Source organism: Elephantulus edwardii, unplaced genomic scaffold (assembly GCF_000299155.1).
Source record: "Elephantulus edwardii isolate Elephantulus edwardi_28Jun2011 unplaced genomic scaffold, EleEdw1.0 scaffold00127, whole genome shotgun sequence".
In the NCBI taxonomy this organism is placed as follows: Eukaryota; Metazoa; Chordata; class Mammalia; order Macroscelidea; family Macroscelididae; genus Elephantulus; species Elephantulus edwardii.
In genome coordinates this window covers 2,256,700-2,274,321 of record NW_006399877.1, presented here as the reverse complement: position 1 = coordinate 2,274,321, position 17,622 = coordinate 2,256,700, and the positions used below count along the sequence as shown (strand labels likewise).

General features: G+C 56.4%; 1 protein-coding gene across 1 annotated transcript in view; it reads right to left on the bottom strand.

Moving 5' to 3' along the window:
• Nucleotides 1–2,610: 2,610 nt before the first annotated feature.
• Nucleotides 2,611–17,622, bottom strand: part of PER2 (period circadian clock 2) — a 38,328-nt gene continuing 23,316 nt past the window's right edge. Inside the window, exons 16-23 of the mRNA XM_006893508.1 lie at nucleotides 16,744–16,944; nucleotides 16,306–16,315; nucleotides 13,807–14,024; nucleotides 11,236–11,999; nucleotides 7,526–7,712; nucleotides 4,725–4,917; nucleotides 3,387–3,537; nucleotides 2,611–2,760 (exon numbers count right to left, since the gene is read on the bottom strand). Of these exons, the coding sequence (XP_006893570.1) occupies nucleotides 2,611–2,760; nucleotides 3,387–3,537; nucleotides 4,725–4,917; nucleotides 7,526–7,712; nucleotides 11,236–11,999; nucleotides 13,807–14,024; nucleotides 16,306–16,315; nucleotides 16,744–16,944 (1,874 nt within the window). The remainder of the gene's footprint in view (nucleotides 2,761–3,386; nucleotides 3,538–4,724; nucleotides 4,918–7,525; nucleotides 7,713–11,235; nucleotides 12,000–13,806; nucleotides 14,025–16,305; nucleotides 16,316–16,743; nucleotides 16,945–17,622) is intronic.

Below are 17,622 nucleotides of genomic sequence, written 5' to 3'. Positions count from 1 at the left end.
TGCAGTTCAAGTGGACAGTCCTGCCAGGAAGCAGAGTGCAGCCTCCCTGTGCTCCAGCTTCCCTGGTCCCTTGCAGGGCAGTTTCTGAGGGGCTGGCACTGGGCCACTGGTGAACTCTAGGGACCTGGTGGACAAAGCAAGAGAGCAGGGGCAGGCCTCCAATGCCCAGTCAGGCCCTCACTCTGACCTGGCATCATCCCTGCTGCAAAGCTGGTGGGGGGACAGGGACAGTGCCCAGTGTTGAGGTCACCCCAGACCAAAGGGGAGCCCTGGAGGCTGAGCCAAACAATCACGTCCTTCTGTCTGCAGATGGAGGTTGGGATTACTGGGTGTGACTGGCATTTATAAAGCTCACTGTCCGCCTTTTAAAACACACACAGACGTGTGCACGTATGAGCACACACAGGGCCAGGTGGGCACATGCGTGCAGGGCAACTGACGGGCAGCAGGGTAGAACCTCGAAGGGACTGGACGGCATCTGGTGGACACGCACGGTGCAGACTCTAGAGTTAGTGTCTGGAGTTTTCCCTCTTTCACTTTGTCATTACCAACTCGCAGCCTCATCGGGTTTTCCGAGGCTGTAAGTCACCCAGGAGGGACCACCCATCCCTTCCCCAAAGAGCAGCTGGTGGATTTGAACCGCATGACTTGGGTTGGCAGGGCAGCTCCTTACCAGAGCACAGGTCAGGAGCTCCTTGTGTTTAGAGACTATTTTGACCTCTGCTGCGTCAGTCTCCTCAGCGGAACGTAGGTGACAGATAAGATTCCCACTGGCGGCTAAAATGGGGGGGCTGAGACCCCCACCCAGAGGGGCTTCAGAAGAGGTCAGGAGATCTGCTTCCTCAGGGTCACATCTGAGAACCCCCAGAGCAGCTCTACTCTGTGGACAGTGACAGCCACAGGTCAGAGGGTCCTAACAACAAAATAAATATATGCAATTAAAACCAAAAATATACTTGCTTTATTTACCAGTATTCTAAAAGGCCAAAAAGTCATATAAAGACACAAGCGGTCCAGAAAACACATCGCATAGTGGGCTGAAGGCTCGGTTTGCACAGGGAGGAACCACTGGTTCATTGAGACTCAGGAGAGCGTTTCCACCTATTTCTCCAAAGAGGTGAACAAGGAGGCGAGGGGGAGACAGGGAAGGCGGCCTGTCTGACCGCTGCAGTGTGCGCAGGTACTGAGCGGCCAAGGGGGCCTGTCTGACGCTGGGTGAGGAAGGGAAGGAGGCCTGTCTGATGCAGAGTGAGGACAGGAAGGCGGCCTATCTGACCGCCTGTGTGCAGGTGCTGAGTGGCCAAGGGGGCCTGTCTGACACAGGGTGAGGACGGGAGGGCGGCCTGTCTGACCACCTGTGCGCAGGTACTGAGTGGCCAGGCATGTAAACAAGTTCACCGAGTGCCCAGTGCCCGCTGAGCCAGCTTCTCAGGGGTGGAAGCAGGGCGGGGCAGGAGGCAAGGGCCGGCTCCTCGGCAGGACAGATGCCTACAGTTGGTAGTTTTGTCCTGCAGGGTGATGTGAAAGAGACTGCCTGGGCTTAGCTGCAGGTAATGACCCCAGTAGGACTGTCACAGAAGCCCTGTGTGAGGTCCTGGAGGTGACGTGCCTTTTGTAAGTTAGAAAACCAAGCAGTGTTCTTGTGTTTGGGGTTTTGAGTGAGGGGTGAAGATTCAGGTGGGAGACATCCAATGGAAGCCGCCTGAACTGGGAAGCCATTTCCACCCTCAGGACAAGGAAGTGTCTGCAGACAGCGTCTGCTTCTCAAGGCAACCACTTGACACAGTCCCCTGAACATCTTTATAAACAATCTTTGGGTTTTGGAAAAAAAATATTTGGCACAACTGGTCTCAGTCTCCTCAGGTGTCAGAAGGACCTGACAGTGTCAGGGATGCAGTGGACACCAGCCTGCAGTGATCAGCTGCTCCCCGTGGCGAGGACGGGCCGGCAGGAAGGCGAGGGCAGGTCTCCGGCCTGGGGACGCGATGCGGCCTGGGGACGCGGTGGCAGAGGAAAGCTCGCTGCACCCTGAGAACAACGGGTGCTCAAATGCTGGGGCGGATTCGTGGGTCCCAGGCGGAAAGCCACATCCAAGCAGGAGCCACACAAGCAGGAACATGGCCTCTGCTGACACAGGGTGTGGTGACAAATACGTGCAACTGTCACAAAGCTGAGTCCAGGTGGGCCGTGCTTCCTGGGTCATCTGCTCAAATGGTGACTTTGCTAGAATACAGCTCAGACAGAACCACATCTGAGGACTTCCAGTGCATCACATCTGGAAAGTTCCAGAAGGCTGCGTCACCTGTGGCATCCTGACCTTGGTCATGGGTGGCATGGCACCTGGACAGGTCCCAGTGGATGGCGGTGACCACTGAGGTCACTTACGGAGGGCAGTCCAGTCTCTCCAAGTTAAACCACAACACTGTTGTCCTCCACAATTGTTCATATTTTAGATACAAAACATTCCTCAGCCTCTCCTAACTTCACAGCATTTGAAATCTTCCTTCCAAAGAAACAATGCTTCTTCTTCCAACAGGGCACGAGGTCCATGCTCATCTCAGGAGTCCCTCCTCCTGGCCTGCCGATGTTCCCTACGGGCTGCCAGGAGGCTTATGTCTGCCCTCCGTCGGCTCTGCCCAGGGCCCGTCCATTCTCTTCCTCTCTGGGGTCCTTGTCTTCACCAAGTGCCACCGTAGGGAGGTCATCTTCGTATGGCACGTAAATGCCACCTTTCCCCTGGTTCTCACAGTAAACACATTCCTTAAAAGACAAGGGGAGACAGTCACAAAGCTGAGGTCAGCCACAAAATCGCAGTTCACTGTGCACAGGCCCGGAGCGCCCCTTGCTCAGGTGGCAAGAAACTGAGGCAGAAGGGCCTGGGGTCTGGACGCGTCCTAGGGGGCCATCGCTGGCTCTCAGAGGGGACAAGCAGGCCAGCACGCTGCTTCCCCCAGGCCAGCCCCCCAGGCCAGCAGGCCCCTGCACTGCAGCAGCTTTGTGTAGTGAGGGGTGCGGTAACAGCAGGCTTCAGGCCAAGTCCTTTCTGCTGCTGGGACCTACCTGACTGAACTCAGTCTTCCAATCTGTAAAATGGGGCGGCAGTAATGAACCTGTCTCACTGAGGTGTTCCCCACCTGCCTCGTGAGCAGCTGTGCTTCCGAACACTGCGAGCTCAGAGATGAACAAGACACACAAGACCCTTGCTCTGGGGGTGACCCTCCAACAGGGCAAAGGGTGAGAAACTGAGCGAGAGCGTAACTGCTGGTCTTTTTCAGGAAAATAAATGCCTGATTTTAGATCAGCTCTCAGAGGGGAGGCCAGTGCAGTGCAGACAGCTCCACGGAGGAGTCCAGGCTCCCACCCCCAGGACCGCATGGGGCGCTCACCTGCACGTCCATGACCATGGGCAGGCCGCCTGCATGCACCCAGGGGTGGACTTCACGCAGCTCCTGCTTCTGGGCCTCTGAGAACTGGGGCTGGAAGCGCTGCAGAGCCCGCAGCTTCTCCCTGTCCTCCTTCAGGACCGCAGCTGGGTCCCTGCCCAGACACAGCAGACGGTTAGGGGGTGTCAGAGGCTTTGGGGTGTAAGAACGAAGACCCTCCTCTCCTGCCAACACTTCTGACACTAACAGAGCTGGTGCAGATGGTTGTTTCATGCAAATGTCACCCTGTGCACAGTAACTGAAGCCCAGAGGTCACCTGCAGCTTGTGCCCTAGGATGCTTCTCTGCGTCATCAAGCAGCAGGCCTGCAGTGGGGTGCCACGCCCCAGGCTGGCTTAGTGTCCCCTCGGGCCACTGGCCTCAGCGTGTACAATGTGTTCTGGAGGGTTTTCAATTGGCTGCATTCCAGAAGCACACAGCTCTGGGGGTCTTTCTTCTGAGGAAACCCAATGTGCACTTGAACCCAACACCCTTCTGTTTGTAACTGGAAGTTTCTCTACTTGGACTCCTGGGTTCAGCATCAAAATACCAAACGAAGCCCACTGCCCTGGAGTCTAGCTAGCGGCGCCTGCGTTACAAGGTGCGGCCAGGCCCTGCAGGGTGTTCTGGGCCACAGTCTCCAGGAAGGAGACCAGCAGCTCCTTTTGGGGCTGCCTGGTGGACCTGAACCTCTAACATTTCTGTTGGCCGCTCAGTCTGAGCCGAGTGCAGCCTTCAGGGACCCCTGGCTCCAACAGGCATCACCGACAGAGGCCCTGGCTGTACACATAGCCAGCAGAGTTGGCATCCCCGGCCACTGGCCAGAAGGCACCCACTGCGAGGCCTGGACATCTGGCTCTTCTCTCTCAGGGGCCCCTCCTGTCTCCATTTCTCCCAGATCCCTCGGCCGTGGGGTGTTCCGCAGGGTGCCTTGGCCTCCTTGTTAACAGCCTGACGTAGCATCAGAGTCCAGGCCAAGACTCCCTAGGCTGGCCACCACCGGGACCCTAAATCATTCCTCTCCCAGCCCACGACCCCACAGGAGATGACGTCTGCACACGTGCTGTGTGCATGTGAGGTGCCAGCCCCTGGGGACTTGGGGACCCTGCCCCAGACAGGGTAATGGTCTGCCGAGCCCCCACAGCTGCGCTCACAGGACAAGTGGCTCACTGGGGGTCCTTGCCTCTTCATCTGCTGCCCCTAAGAAGCCAAGCTGGTCTTTAGAGGACGCCTCCCCTCAGCCTGTACTTGGGGCACCCCTCGCTCGGCCGTTCCTGCTCTGTGGCACAGGAGCAAGGCTTACCGGGCAGGCATCTGGTAGGTCATCATGGTGCTCTTGTCTACGTCGGCCAGCAGCAGCCAGATGGGGTCCTGAAGGGTGCCCTGGAGGGGACGGCCAGGCTCACCCACACCCGCGCCTGTTCTCGCTCTGCGCTGGTTCTCCGACGAGTCAATGCTGCCAAAGTACTTGCTGGTGTGGCCCGTGTCACTGCTGCCTTTAAAACACAGAGCACGCTCACTGGAGCCCATCTCGCAGGACAGAGCGTGAACAGGACTGACAGTCACAGAGAGGGGGTGAGGGGCGTGGGTGGCCTTCCCCTGCCTGCCTGCCTACTTCCCTAGTTAGCTGGTGCTGTGGACACAGATTTCAGCTGGTGCCACAGAGGCCAGTGTCCACGGAGGAAGCTGGGGCAGAGCAGGGGCACGCTGTACAAATCGGAGCCGGGTCTTAGGAAGCCCTTTGTGCCCCAACCCAAGGCCAATGAGTCTGTGCCCCAGAGACTCCCCAAGGATCTGATCCTACAGGAGTGGGCAGCCACTTCTTCCTGCACAGGGTGGCTGGTGGGTTAGAACCACTGACCTCTTAGTTAGTAGTGGGGTGCCTTAGCCACTGAGCCACTAGGATGCCAGGTGACTGTTGTTAACAGAAAGGAAAGCCGTCCAACCTAGGGAGGCAGCCTTTGTGTGCTCCTTCAGGGTTCCCGAGGTCTGTCCCAGTGTCTGTCTGCACCTACAGCCATAAAGCCAGACCCACAGCTGCAGATTCGCTTCAGCTTAGAGACCCTCCTGGCCAGGGCGCCGCCTGGAGCGCCCTAGGCCGCTGCGTCAGAGCTGACGGTCACGTCTGTGTCTCACAGTGGTGAGGGGCTCAAACCTCCATGCTTTCACACAGCCGTGGAGCACCCCGAGCGCTGTGTCACCTGAGCCCTAGCACCTGTTCTGGGGTCAGCGTGACTGACCGAGGGGCCCCAGTGAGTCACTGCCTGACCAAGGGAGTGTGGGGACCAGATCATGTGCTCCTCAGGTGGACTCACAGGTGGCAGGTGCCCAGGGAAGTGTCTGGCCTTGCTTGAGGGCAAGTGCGCTGCTGGTGGAGTCTGCCTGGGCCCAGCCTCTCTGGTGGTTCGAATCCACCAGTGGCTCCAAAGAACAAAGACGGGCAGGCTCCTCCTGTGGGTTTCACAGGCTCGGAGACGAAGGCTCAGCAGTGAGTCAGCTCCGACCAACCGCAAGGACACAGAGGGACGTGGTGCTGGACGTTCTGGGCACAGTCTAAAGCACTCTGACGAAAAGGGGGACAGCTTGGCCTGCCTGGGGGAGGAAGAAGAGGCAGTCTGCTCCCGCAAAGGCAGGCAGCCTGGGGACCCCCAGGGTGAGGGTGAGTGGACGTGACCTCTGTGGGTTAGTGCGGGGAAGGTGCCAAGGCTTCTCCAGGTGTGGAGCACGTGTGGTGAGCTGAGGGTGGCCCAGTCCTTCCAGCACCCAACCCTCGGCCACCTGGGGATTTCAATGCCTAGAACCTCAGGACGGAGCAGACCTGCCCTGGGTTTCCAAGCTGTAACCTGTATGAAGTTCAAGGCCTCACCTTCTTGGGGTGTGGCTGGTGGGTGGAAACCACTGACTTTTCAGTCAGCAGCTGAGTGTCCACCCACTGCACCACCAGGGCCCCACCTTTGGTCTGAGCGGGGTCACAGAGGAGGGTGCCCGTGCCCAGTGAGTGGGCAGCCGACTGCCAGCTCCACACACAGCACCAGGTGCTGTCGAGGGCCCTGCGGGTCAGACCAGAGCCGGGCTCACCATGCTTTCAGTACCTGGGCCTCTAGGACCTGCTTCCACGTGTCTTGGGGCCCTCTCAACCCTTCCAGCTAACTCTTTACATGATCCAAATTCCAAGAGTGGATGACGTTTCCCTGAAGGCATCTCAAGCCCTGACTCCTGGTGCCTGGGGCTGGGCCTGGAAGTCATGCTGGATGCAGCTGGTCCTGACCCAACTGAGAGGTGTCTTAGAAAACAGGAGGGACACAGATGGGGAAGACCCCGGTGGAACTACACTGCAGCGGCAAACACAGGGACACCTGGGGACACCAGAGGTCAGACAGGCCAGCAAGGACCCTCCCTAGAGTTCTTAGAGAGCGTGTGGGCCTTCAGACACCTCCAGAACACAGACATGGTGTGCTCTCGTCAGGCACCTACTCCGCAGTACTTTGTTATCCAGCCCCGGGAGGGGACCATGTTGGCCACAGCCTGCTGGCCTCAAGAGGAGTCTCATACACGGAAGGGACCATGGCCCAGCTAGCTGACTGGCCTCAGGGCCGGGGGAATCCTGTGCATAAGAGGGCAGGGCCCGTCAGCAGAGATTTCCAGGGATCTGAAGCGGGTTTGGGTTGGAGGACAAATGCATGCATTTCTAGTATCAAGACCACGAGCCGTGAAGTCCACACAGTACTGCAAAGTGGGACAAATTCAGGGAAGGCAGTTTCTGGTCCTTTGGGGTAGCCTAGGAGATTTTAGGGGCCTATGAGGGGCCAGGGTGAGGCCTGGGGTTACACTGGTGACAGACACAAGCTGGGAAGGCCTCACTGATGGGAACCTGCAGCTGGGAAAGGGCAGGTGAAGAGGTGCACTTGACCCTATGGGGCAGCCACATGCCACGTGTAGGGAGTTCAGGTACCTCATGGTGGGAGCATGGACTGAGCCCTGTCCGCCCTCATGGGCCTGCACCTGATGCTCCCTGGGCAATGGTCAACCTAGGACATGCATCCCCGCCCTGAATCCAGAGACAACCCCCACACCCCTGACCCAGGCATGGATGCACCCACATACCTGTCCCGCTCCCAGATGCAGTGCAGCCCAGTGACCCGGAGCCCAGAGAGTCCGAGGCAGCGGAGGCCCCACTCCCTGACAGGGCCGAGCCCGCAGCTGAACACAGGTCCTCATGCAGGAGCAGGTCAAGCAGGTCACTGGACGTGGACAGGGCATCGCTGTGCTGGGCCTCTGAGGGCACACGGACCTGGAGGAACAGAGAGACGATGTCAGTGTTGATGGTGAGATGTCCCGAGACATGTGCTGGGCTGTGGTCCTGAGACACCCTTCACACGTGGACAGGGCCAGGACAGACCTATCAAGTGGACAGTGACACTGCGAGGGACGCATTCCCAGGACAACAAAGCGCCAGGACCAGAGGGCCCCAAACCACACTCCAAAGGCAGGAAGCACGAAGGGAAATGGGGACCTAGGAGGAGGCAGGAAACGGGCTGTCACACTGAGGGATGACACGCAGGTCAGAGGGCAACAGTGTGCAAACCACGGCTGTTGTTAGGTGCCAATGAGCCACGTATGACTCAATGACCCTATGCACAGCCGAATGGAACGCTGTTCTACCCAGAGCCCACTGCTGCAGTCACAGTGTCAATCTGTCTCGTTGGGAATCTCCCTTCCTCCGCAGACCCTCCGTCTTTCCAAGCTTGATGTCCATTTCCAAAGACAGCCTCGCCTCGCTGCTCAGAGTATGGGCCACAAAGCATCCATTTGCTTCCAAGGAGCACTCTGCTGCACTTTTCCAAGATCTCTGTTCTTCTCTTGGCCATCCATGGGATGTTCAGTGCTCTTCTCCAGGACCTCAGTCCAAAGGCATCAAGTCTCTGTCATCTTTATTCACTGCCCAGCTCTCTGAGGCGTAGCAGGTGACTGTGAAGACCATGGCCTGAGTCAGGCACACCTTAGTCTTCAACACAACACCACTGCTCTTCAGCATTTTGGAGAGGTCCCTGACAGCAGACTTGCCCAATGCAATGCATCTCCTGATTTCCTGACTGCTGGCAGCAAGTGTGTTGATTGTTGAACCATAGTTAAAATCATGAAAAAGTTCAATGTTTTCTCCATCTATTGTAATGTTGACTGTTGGTCCTGTGGTGAGGACCTCTGTTGTTTTTTTTTTGTTTTGTTTGGATATATTTTATTTTATTTTTTTATAATTTTAATGAACATTTACAGAGAATTTGGATTTCCATTCATTCATTGCTGTACTTCTCTACCCGCCCAGCCCTCTCCCCCCGCCCCCCAGTTCGCTCCTCTCTTTCAAAGGTAAAAGAAAGACTCCCTCCCTGGTACACAATCCCCCCGCACCCCTCCCACCACCCCAAGTACATCCCAGCATGCAACCTTAATTGTGGACTCTTTTGATAACCATAATACCCTATCATACATCGCTTTTAAATTATTCTCTCCCTCATCTGTTTCAGTGCAGTACATACAATTTATCCAGTTTTTCTCAGTCTTACCCCCACCCTGATATCAGTCCCATTTTACAGCAGTGGCACCATGCAATATTTGTCCTTTTGCGACTGAGATATTTCACTCAGCATAATGTCCTCCAGGCTCACCCATTTTGAATAATATTGAATGAGTTCCTTGTTTTTCAATGCAGCGTAGTATTCCATTGTGTGAGTATACCACAGCTTCTCTATCCATTCGTTTGTTGATGGGCACCTGGGTTGTTTCCAACTCCTTGCTATTGTGAACAGAGTTGCAATAAACAGGGGTGTGCATTTATCTGCTTGGATGTCAGTTATGGTCTCTTTGGGATATATTCCCAGTAGTGGAATTGCGGGGTCAAATGGTATCTCTATTTGCAACTTTTTGAGAAAGCGCCATACTGCCTTCCACAGTGGTTGCACCATTTTACACTCCCACCAACAGTGAATAAGGGTTCCAGTGTCTCCACAACCTCGCCAGCCAGCATTTGATGTTTGCTGTCCTGTTAAATTTTGCTATTCTGACTGGGGTGAGATGGTATCTCATAGTTGTTTTGATTTGTATCTCTCTTAGAGCTAGGGATTTTGAACATTTCTTCATGTGCTTGTTAGCCATCTGAATGTCTTCTTTGGTGAAGTGTCTATTCATATCCTGTCCCCATTTTTCTATTGGATTATTTACCTTTATTTTGTTGTGGCGCTCAAGTATTTTATAAATTCTAGATATAAGTCCCTTATCTGACATGTCATTACGAAATACTTGTTCCCAGTCTGTGGCTTCCCTTTTTACCCTGTTGGAGAAGTTTTTGGATGTGTATAGGGATTTGATTCTTAGAAGGTCCCATTCATCTATTTTATCTTCTCCTGGTTGTAGATAGGACCTCTGTTTTGATGTTGTGATAGAATCCACACCAAAGGCTGTAGTCCTTGATCCAGGTTTCACACACAGATGCCGTGCTGTTTCCAGACTGGAGTTGTGTGGCTGTCCAGCACGGGGAGCACAGGCATCAAATCTTTTTTTTTTGTTCGTAAACTTTGGTGTCATATATTTGCATCAAATCTTTTTCAACAGCACACGCTCACTTTGTCTCTGACACCTGTGAGTCATTCTCGGAAAATGTCAACCTTCTTCTCGATGAGATCACTCGCTTGACAGACACTCTGCCCCATTCCCCCATCCCATCCCCCCACTGCCTTGCAGCTAATTCCGGGGACCTTCCATCATCTCCACTATGGCAACCTAGTTTCAGTTTCCAAGAAGAGACTCATGTTTATTATTTGAGTGGCTGCGGGATTTGAACTTATGACTGTTCAATTAACAGCCTAACATCTACTATAGACGACATTATGGTCTGATGAAAACAGCTTTTCTATGTGCCAGGATTCCGAAGAACTTATGTAACACGCCTAATCGAGTTCTTTGTTGGAATGGGCTATGGCACTTCCCCTCACTGTCCGTGTCAGTTCTTTAAAGTTGCCTGTGCCGGACACTTCTTACGGCGGCCCTAGGACACTCAGCTGGGGACACCACGTTGTGACATGTGGAGACACTGAGTGAGCAGGGAGTGTGGGGTGCGAGGGTCTGCAGGGGTGGCTGCCGAAGCCAGGTCACAGCTGCAGATAGTGCTTCTGTAAAGACAGCACATGTCAGCTCCTAAATTACACCAACAAGGCTCTGGGCCCCGGGAAAGCCGGAGCTGGGCACCTGGCACTGTCCTGCATGTGCCCTCCTCTCCAGGGGCGGCACACTCGGCTGTTAAGCCGGTGGTGAGTGGTTCCAGTCCACTAGCTGGTCCTCAGGAGAGAGCTGTGGCGGTTGGCCTGTGTAGACTGTTGCCGTGGTGGGCTGTCAGCTCCCAGCCAACCGCAGCCGCTCCTCCAGCCGGTTTTCAGAGACTGTAACTTGCTGGCGAGGAGACTGCCATTTTCGTCCTGTGGAGCAGCTGGTGGATTTGAACCATATGCCTTTGGGATGGGAGCTCCACGCTGTACCACTAGGCCACTGCATGTAGAGATGAGCCCCCTGGAAACCCCGCTGGGCAGTCCCACCCTGTCCGAAGTCCACCGGGAGACAGAATCACACGATAACGGGTTAAACTCTGAATGTTAACTTTTTCACCTTTTAAATGAGTCTAACAACACTGACATGAGCCCTGGTGGGACAGTGATTCACCCCTGGGATGTTGACCGAAAGGGTAGTGCTTTGAACCGACACCAGCATTTCCACCAGAACTCACTGCCCACCGCCCGGCCCCTCACGCCGCACCTGCTGCCACTTACAGTCAGCCTTGCCTGCGCTGGGGGATCTTGGGCTGCGGCTGGCTTGGCATCAGGGCCCACGGCCGTGGCTCCAGCAGTGCCCATGGCCGCAGCACTCCCCTCAGGGGTCTCCTCCAGCTGCAGCAGGTTGAGCTGCAGGGGTGAGCTGCCTCGGGACTCGAAGAGCGGTGGGGAGGTACGGCCCACAGGCCCGGTGGCCGAGGATGGGGTGGCAGGGGTGGCCGCACGCTCGGGCCAGGGACAGGCACATGGCTGAGCGGGGAGTGGGGTCCGTGTGGAAAAGATGGGCTGTGGGGTGAACATTGTCTCGGGGTGGCTCAGAAAGGGAGTCTGGCCAGGGAAGTAGGGCTGGGACAGGCTGGGGGCCACGGTGGGGAAGGGGTAGCCAGGCAGCACGTACGCCATGACTGGAGCCAGTGGGGCTGTAACAGCCACGTCGGCCTGTGGACCCACAGGCACTGAGTAGCCAGTGTGGGGGGTTGAGGGGGCCGCCACCGGCCCTGGCACAGGGAACATGGGCAGGGGATAGGCTGGCATGGGCCCAGGGAAGGGCGGAGCTGTGCAGCTGGACTGAGATGTGTCCGATGGGGACCAGGGGGTGGCACTGAGGCCAGCGAGTGGGACACGGGCGGGTGCTGGCCCTCCGGATGCTGTGCTCCCCGACGAGTCTCGGGACTTGGCCCATTTGGACTTCAGGTTACGGTTCTTCCCGGGTTTCTTCCATGACGGGTGTGACCCAGGAGTGTTTCTCAGTCCGGCAGTGGCTACGGGGAGGAAACAGCCCAGGTTAAACATGGCTTCAACGCCACGGCTCCTGCCCTGTCACGTCTCAGGGCCAGCAGAACTGGACAGCACCTCCACCGTCCACCTGTCCCCCACGAAGTCCGCCCACCTCATGGCAGAGACCAGGCCCAGCCTGTCCACTGAATGGACCACAGGCTATGATGAGCCTCTGGGCCTGGGGGCACGGGACCACTGTCTCGGGGTGCTGAGGTAAAGTGGGCTGGACACAGGGATGGTGCCCTTCAGCCCAGCACAGGAAGCGTGACTAGCGCTTTAGAAGCTTGCGTGAGGGCAGCTATGGTGTCTGCAGGCATGGGAGGAGAGGGGGGTGAGAGACATCCTGATGGGGGTGCAGCCTCTCCTTTCACAGATGAGGGCTGCAGTTGGCATCAAGAGGGGCAGTGTGTATGGAGAAAGCGAACTCTCACGGTGAACTTCCACTCACATCTCAAGAAAGACCCAAAGGACTACTCAGAAATGGGAAGCAGGGCCCTGGGGGCATATCTTGGGGCTCAGGGGAGAAGGGGTGTGTGTCTCTGGGGGTGTCTTGGGGTATAGGGCCTTGGGGGACATGTTTTGGGGTTCAAGGAAGCAGGATCCTGGTCATACATAGCTCTGATTCTGTGATGGAGCCCAGGGAACAAGGTCGAGGGCATCTCTGGGGTCATCATATCGGGGATGTCTGGACCCAGGAAAGAGGTGAGGAAGCTTGTCTGCTCTGCTTCGTCCTGTGACCTTGAATCACCTGGTGGCTCTTGGCATCAAGGAGGCTCTGCTCGCCCTTAGAGTCCAGCTTGGCCCTGAAGGTGGCCATGCAGGAGGGCAGGACTCCCTCGTCCAGGGGCCTGACCCCAAATACGCATCAGCACCACCATGGCCTGACCTGCTCTCCAAGAGGCCAGTGTGGGCGGGCAGGAAGGGTCTCTTGTCCCATGGGAGGGAGCATGCAGACAGAGGTAATTTTCCCTGGACATTGCAAGGAGAGTGAGGAGGCAGCCAGCATCTGTCCCCACAACTTCCCTGGGGACAATATATGTCCCATAGACGGAAGGTTCCACAGGAATGGACTCTGGCACAGTGGTGTTCAGATAGCTGTCCCCTCAATGAGTTTCCTAAACTGGTGACATTTCACAGTTTCTGGTATTGATTTGGGACCAGAGCTTTGAACTGGCTCGACACAGGGGAGCGGTCCAGACACAGAGTGCCAACCTGCTGCCTGAAAGATTTAGACTCAAGGACAAAACAATACAATTCCTCACCCCTGGACCACAGGGAGCTCTGGTGGCCTAGTAGGAAGGAGCCGTCCTGCCATCCCAGAGGCACAAGGTTCAAACTCACCAGGGGCTCTGCTAGAAAAGGCTGGACAATCTCCTCCTGTGCGAGTCACTACCTCTGAGAAGCCCCAGGAGGGCCAGTTATGAGTTGGTTCTGATTCGACAGCAGCAACTAGACTATTAGGTAGCATCACTACGAATCGAGAAGAGACTCAAACTGTCAAGGAATTAATTCTACTTGGATCCACAGGCAACACCCATGGACGCAGCAGTCAAGAAATCAGATGTGCTGCAATGAGAAAGTCTGCCTCCAAAGACCTCACCAAAATGCTAACGAGCAAGGATGTCAATATAAAGACTAAGGTGCACCTGACTGTACCTCCTATGCATCTGTGAGACAGACGATGCGTAAGAACGAGGAAAGGAGAATGGATGCCAATGAGTGTGTATGAGAGAGAAGCCCCAAAGGGATGAAGTTGTGGGGCCTGCAGGTACGCAGCTTGAGCCCACTCACCGCGCTCGCTTGGGGGCCCCTGCGGGAGGCAGTGGTGGCATCTGGACGGCAGTACGCCGAGTTTGCGCATCTCCTTGAACTTGTGCAGGAAGCTCTGCTCCTCCTTCTGCGTGTGTACAGCTAGCACCTCCTTGGTGAGGCCCACCTTCTTGAACGGCTCCTTCTCGGGGCCCAGGCTCAGTGCAGGGCCGGCCGGGCTGTCCAGGGACTCGGGGCCACTCACGACGTCCTCCACCATTTCTAGAACAGAGACCGAAGACCTGCTGACTACACAGCCACTTCTGCTTTTAGGATAAAAACCCAGGCTGTGCAAAGCCGGCAGACATTATGTGACACTACCTGCATGAACTAGGGGAGTACAGGGACGCTCCAGACAGCTGGACTCACCGGACTGCCTTTCTAAAAAGCAGCTCTGGTGGTCCAGCACGTAATGTGAAGTGCTAGTGGCAAGGTCAGTGGTTTGAATCTGCCAGCCACTCCCCAGGAGCGACACGGACAGTCGGCTCCTGAGAAGCCTTTCAGCCTCCGCAGCCCATGACGGGGTGCAAGGGCGTGGAACTGCCTACTGGCAGTGGGGATGGTTCCTCGCGCCGCCTTTTTCTGGGTCTCATGTGTTTCTGCTTTGGATGGATGGAGTCCCACTCCCCTGGAGCTCTGGCGGTGGACAGCACTGGAGTCTTCCTCTCTGACGGCACCCTACTGTTTACAGAGGTCATGAGAGGTGCTGCCTCTTACTGTACAGAGACCAGCGTGGTTAGTGGGCACTGGGGTGTGGGGAGGACGAGTCCATGCCTAGGGGCATCGAGCTTCCCTCCGGTGACGGAACCAGCAAAGGGCGCATGGTGATGGCTGTGCGGCACGTTCAACGCTATGAGGCAGGCCCATCTCTCCCGTCGCCCTGGTGGCCTAGTGGGAAGAGGCTGTTCTTCCCGCCTTTGGACAGGTGGTTTGAATGCACCAGCTGTTCTACAGGAGGACGGGCAAGCTCCTCATGTGCAGACGACAGCCCTGAAGACCTGGAGGGCCAACTAGGAGGTGCTTCTCACTAAATGGCATAAACAACACCACACACGGGTGAACTGAGACGGGCCTCTGTGGGAGAACTTAGAACCATCAACCACAGAAGTGAAAGGCCAGCATCTGCACAGGGAGGAAGCTCAGAGTCAGGAAGGGAGAGGCCAGAGGAAATGGGAGACTCAAGGAGGGAGGGAGCAGAGTGCTGCCACGTTGTGGGGACCCCCAACCATGCTATGAAGTGGGTGCAAATGACTGAACAGCAAATCACTTTACTCTGTAAACTTTCTCCCAAATCATAATTAAAAAAGCTTAGAAATGATGAACATTAAAATAGTTGAAGTGGCAAATACTCTTCTGTGTATTTTTTTTTACCAAAATAAAACAAGCGAACTGAGACAGCACCATGTAAAATAACTCATAACCACAGTACAGGATGGACATCGCCACGTCCAGTGTCATGAACAAGGACAGCCTAGCACCTTGGGTCTCCAGCTCGGCCAGTTCTCCTGGGACACACTCGCCTTTTAAGGACTCAGGTGCTGGGAGCATGCAGACCTGGGGTGGCCACACCAGCTGCCCAGAAAGGATGTGGGGCTGATGCTGGCACCGCAGGTGGGCCTCCTCTCCTTCCTTCCCGCCTCCTTCTCCTCTCCTCATTCTTCTTCCTTTTAACTTCCTCCTTCCCAGGAAAGAGGAAATCCTGGGGTCAGGGCTAACCAGGGCATTAGAAGAACAAGGAAATCCAGCAAAACCCACAACCCTGTCAGCTAGGCCTCTTGCTGCAACCCGGCTCTGGCTATGTTCCAACAGCAGGGGTGCAAGAGAGGAAAGCTGGGGTCTTACACGAGGCAGGGCTGGAGGGGGAAGGGGTAAGCAGTGGCCCTGCGGCTATGGCTATGTTCCAACAGCAGGGGTGCAAGAGAGGATAGCTGGGGTCTTACAGGAGGCAGGGCTGGAGGGGGCAGGGGGACGCGGTGGCCCTGCGTTCTGCAGCACCAGCCAAGGAGACGTCCTGAACTGCCCAGTGCTGCCAGCCGGGGATGGACGCAGGACCACCATCGGCCTCTCCCTCGGCAAGCAGTGATGCACACCTTCCACTAGGTGGTGCTGAAGCGCAGGGCTCAGCCTGGGCCCAGCTTTGAATTGGGGCTGCCTGGGCCCCATCTTTTATGTGACTGGCTCTGGACCTCACTGCTGGGCTTGTAGGGTTCTTCTGGCCTTAAATACACATTTTTATGGGAGTGAAAATGTACAGAATGCATTTTCCAATTCACTCTTCTGTCCAGTCAGTTACATGTCCTGTGACCCTCCACTGTGCTCTGGGGCTTGAATCTTTAGGGCTGGAAACTGCCCATTTCTCTCCTGTGCAGTGGCTGATGGATCTGAACTGTTGGCCTCTCAGTTAACAGCCCCACACACTGCGCTGTGTCACCTGAGCTCCTTTCCCTATGGACTTATTCTACTGTGGTTGCTGTTCTATGCCTTGCAGATGCTGAGGTGTGCCCGGCACGTCCCTGTCCCCTTGGCACGTCCCTGCGCCCGGCACGTCCACGAGCCCTTTCCCCAGCACCCCATGCTGTCGTGGTCTGTGCCCCTTCTTGGACATTCTCACGACACTCCCAACTTCTTCATCTTGCTGCTGTCTACACCAGGAGACTACAGGCTAGTGTCAGCAGCACCCCTTGATGCTAGGAACCTCAGAAACGTGTGCCTGCTTTCCTGGGCTTCCCGGTTCCCTGCAGGGTCCCAACGCTACTGTCCCTGCCGAGTGTTCCTCCCACAGCGGTCAGCTCTCCCAGATGACGCTCCTCCTCCCTGGCCCCCACGGAATGCTGGGCTCGCTCTGCTTGCTGTGCAGTGTCCGCCTTCTTACGACGGGCAGGCACCAGCTTATTGGGAAAGGCGATCCTCCGGTGCCACCCTGGCCCCACGGACCTGGCTCGGGCTGCAGCTTCTTGTCGCCGACGTGGACGATGGTGCTGCTGTAGCTGCACTGGCTCGTGAGCGACATGACGCTGTCAGCCTTGTGGGGCAGCGCCAGCGGCGGCAGGTGCGCGCTGACCTCGGCGGGGCCGTCCACCTTGGACTTGAGCAGGGCCGTGTGCACTTGTGAGGCTGCTCCTGGGAGAGGAAAGGGGTCAGACGTGAGCACGCAGAATGGGCAAATGGCCACTATCAACACCATAGGTCCAGGCTGCCCACAGGACCGCGAGGGCCTGGCCCCAGGCCTCCTGACCTTGGGCACGAGGCTGCCTGGTCTGGGGTGCGGGTTCACAGAGGTGGGGCAATGACAATCTGAAATGGGCTACTGTGCACGTGAACCTGACTCCTCAGTGACCCCAGCTTGGCAGAGGTCAGTAGCCATTGGGAGCTTTCCAGGTACAAGGCCTGAGAACCTCCAAAGGGGCGCTGGTGGCCCAGCTGTGAATCAAAGATTGGCAGTTTGAACCCATCAGCTACCACAAGGGAGATTAACGAGGGGGCGCTTCCTGAGGAGACGCCCAAGTTCACTGCTGCTGGGTGGGAGCCACCTCAGCTGACCCTCCTGCCGGTTTTCAGAGACTGGACATCACAACATCACATAGGAGGAGACTGTCCATCCTTCTCCCCAGGGGTGCTGGGGGCCCGAAGCACCAGAGGGGCTTGGCCTCTGCACTGTGGCTGTTGTTACACAGTCAAGCTGAGCACCGTATGAACAACAGACAGGAACCCCGTCCCGTCCTGTGCCACCCTCCCCACCTCCGACACCCTCCGTCCCATCTGTGAGTCTGTCCTCACTGTCCATGCCACCCTCTCCAC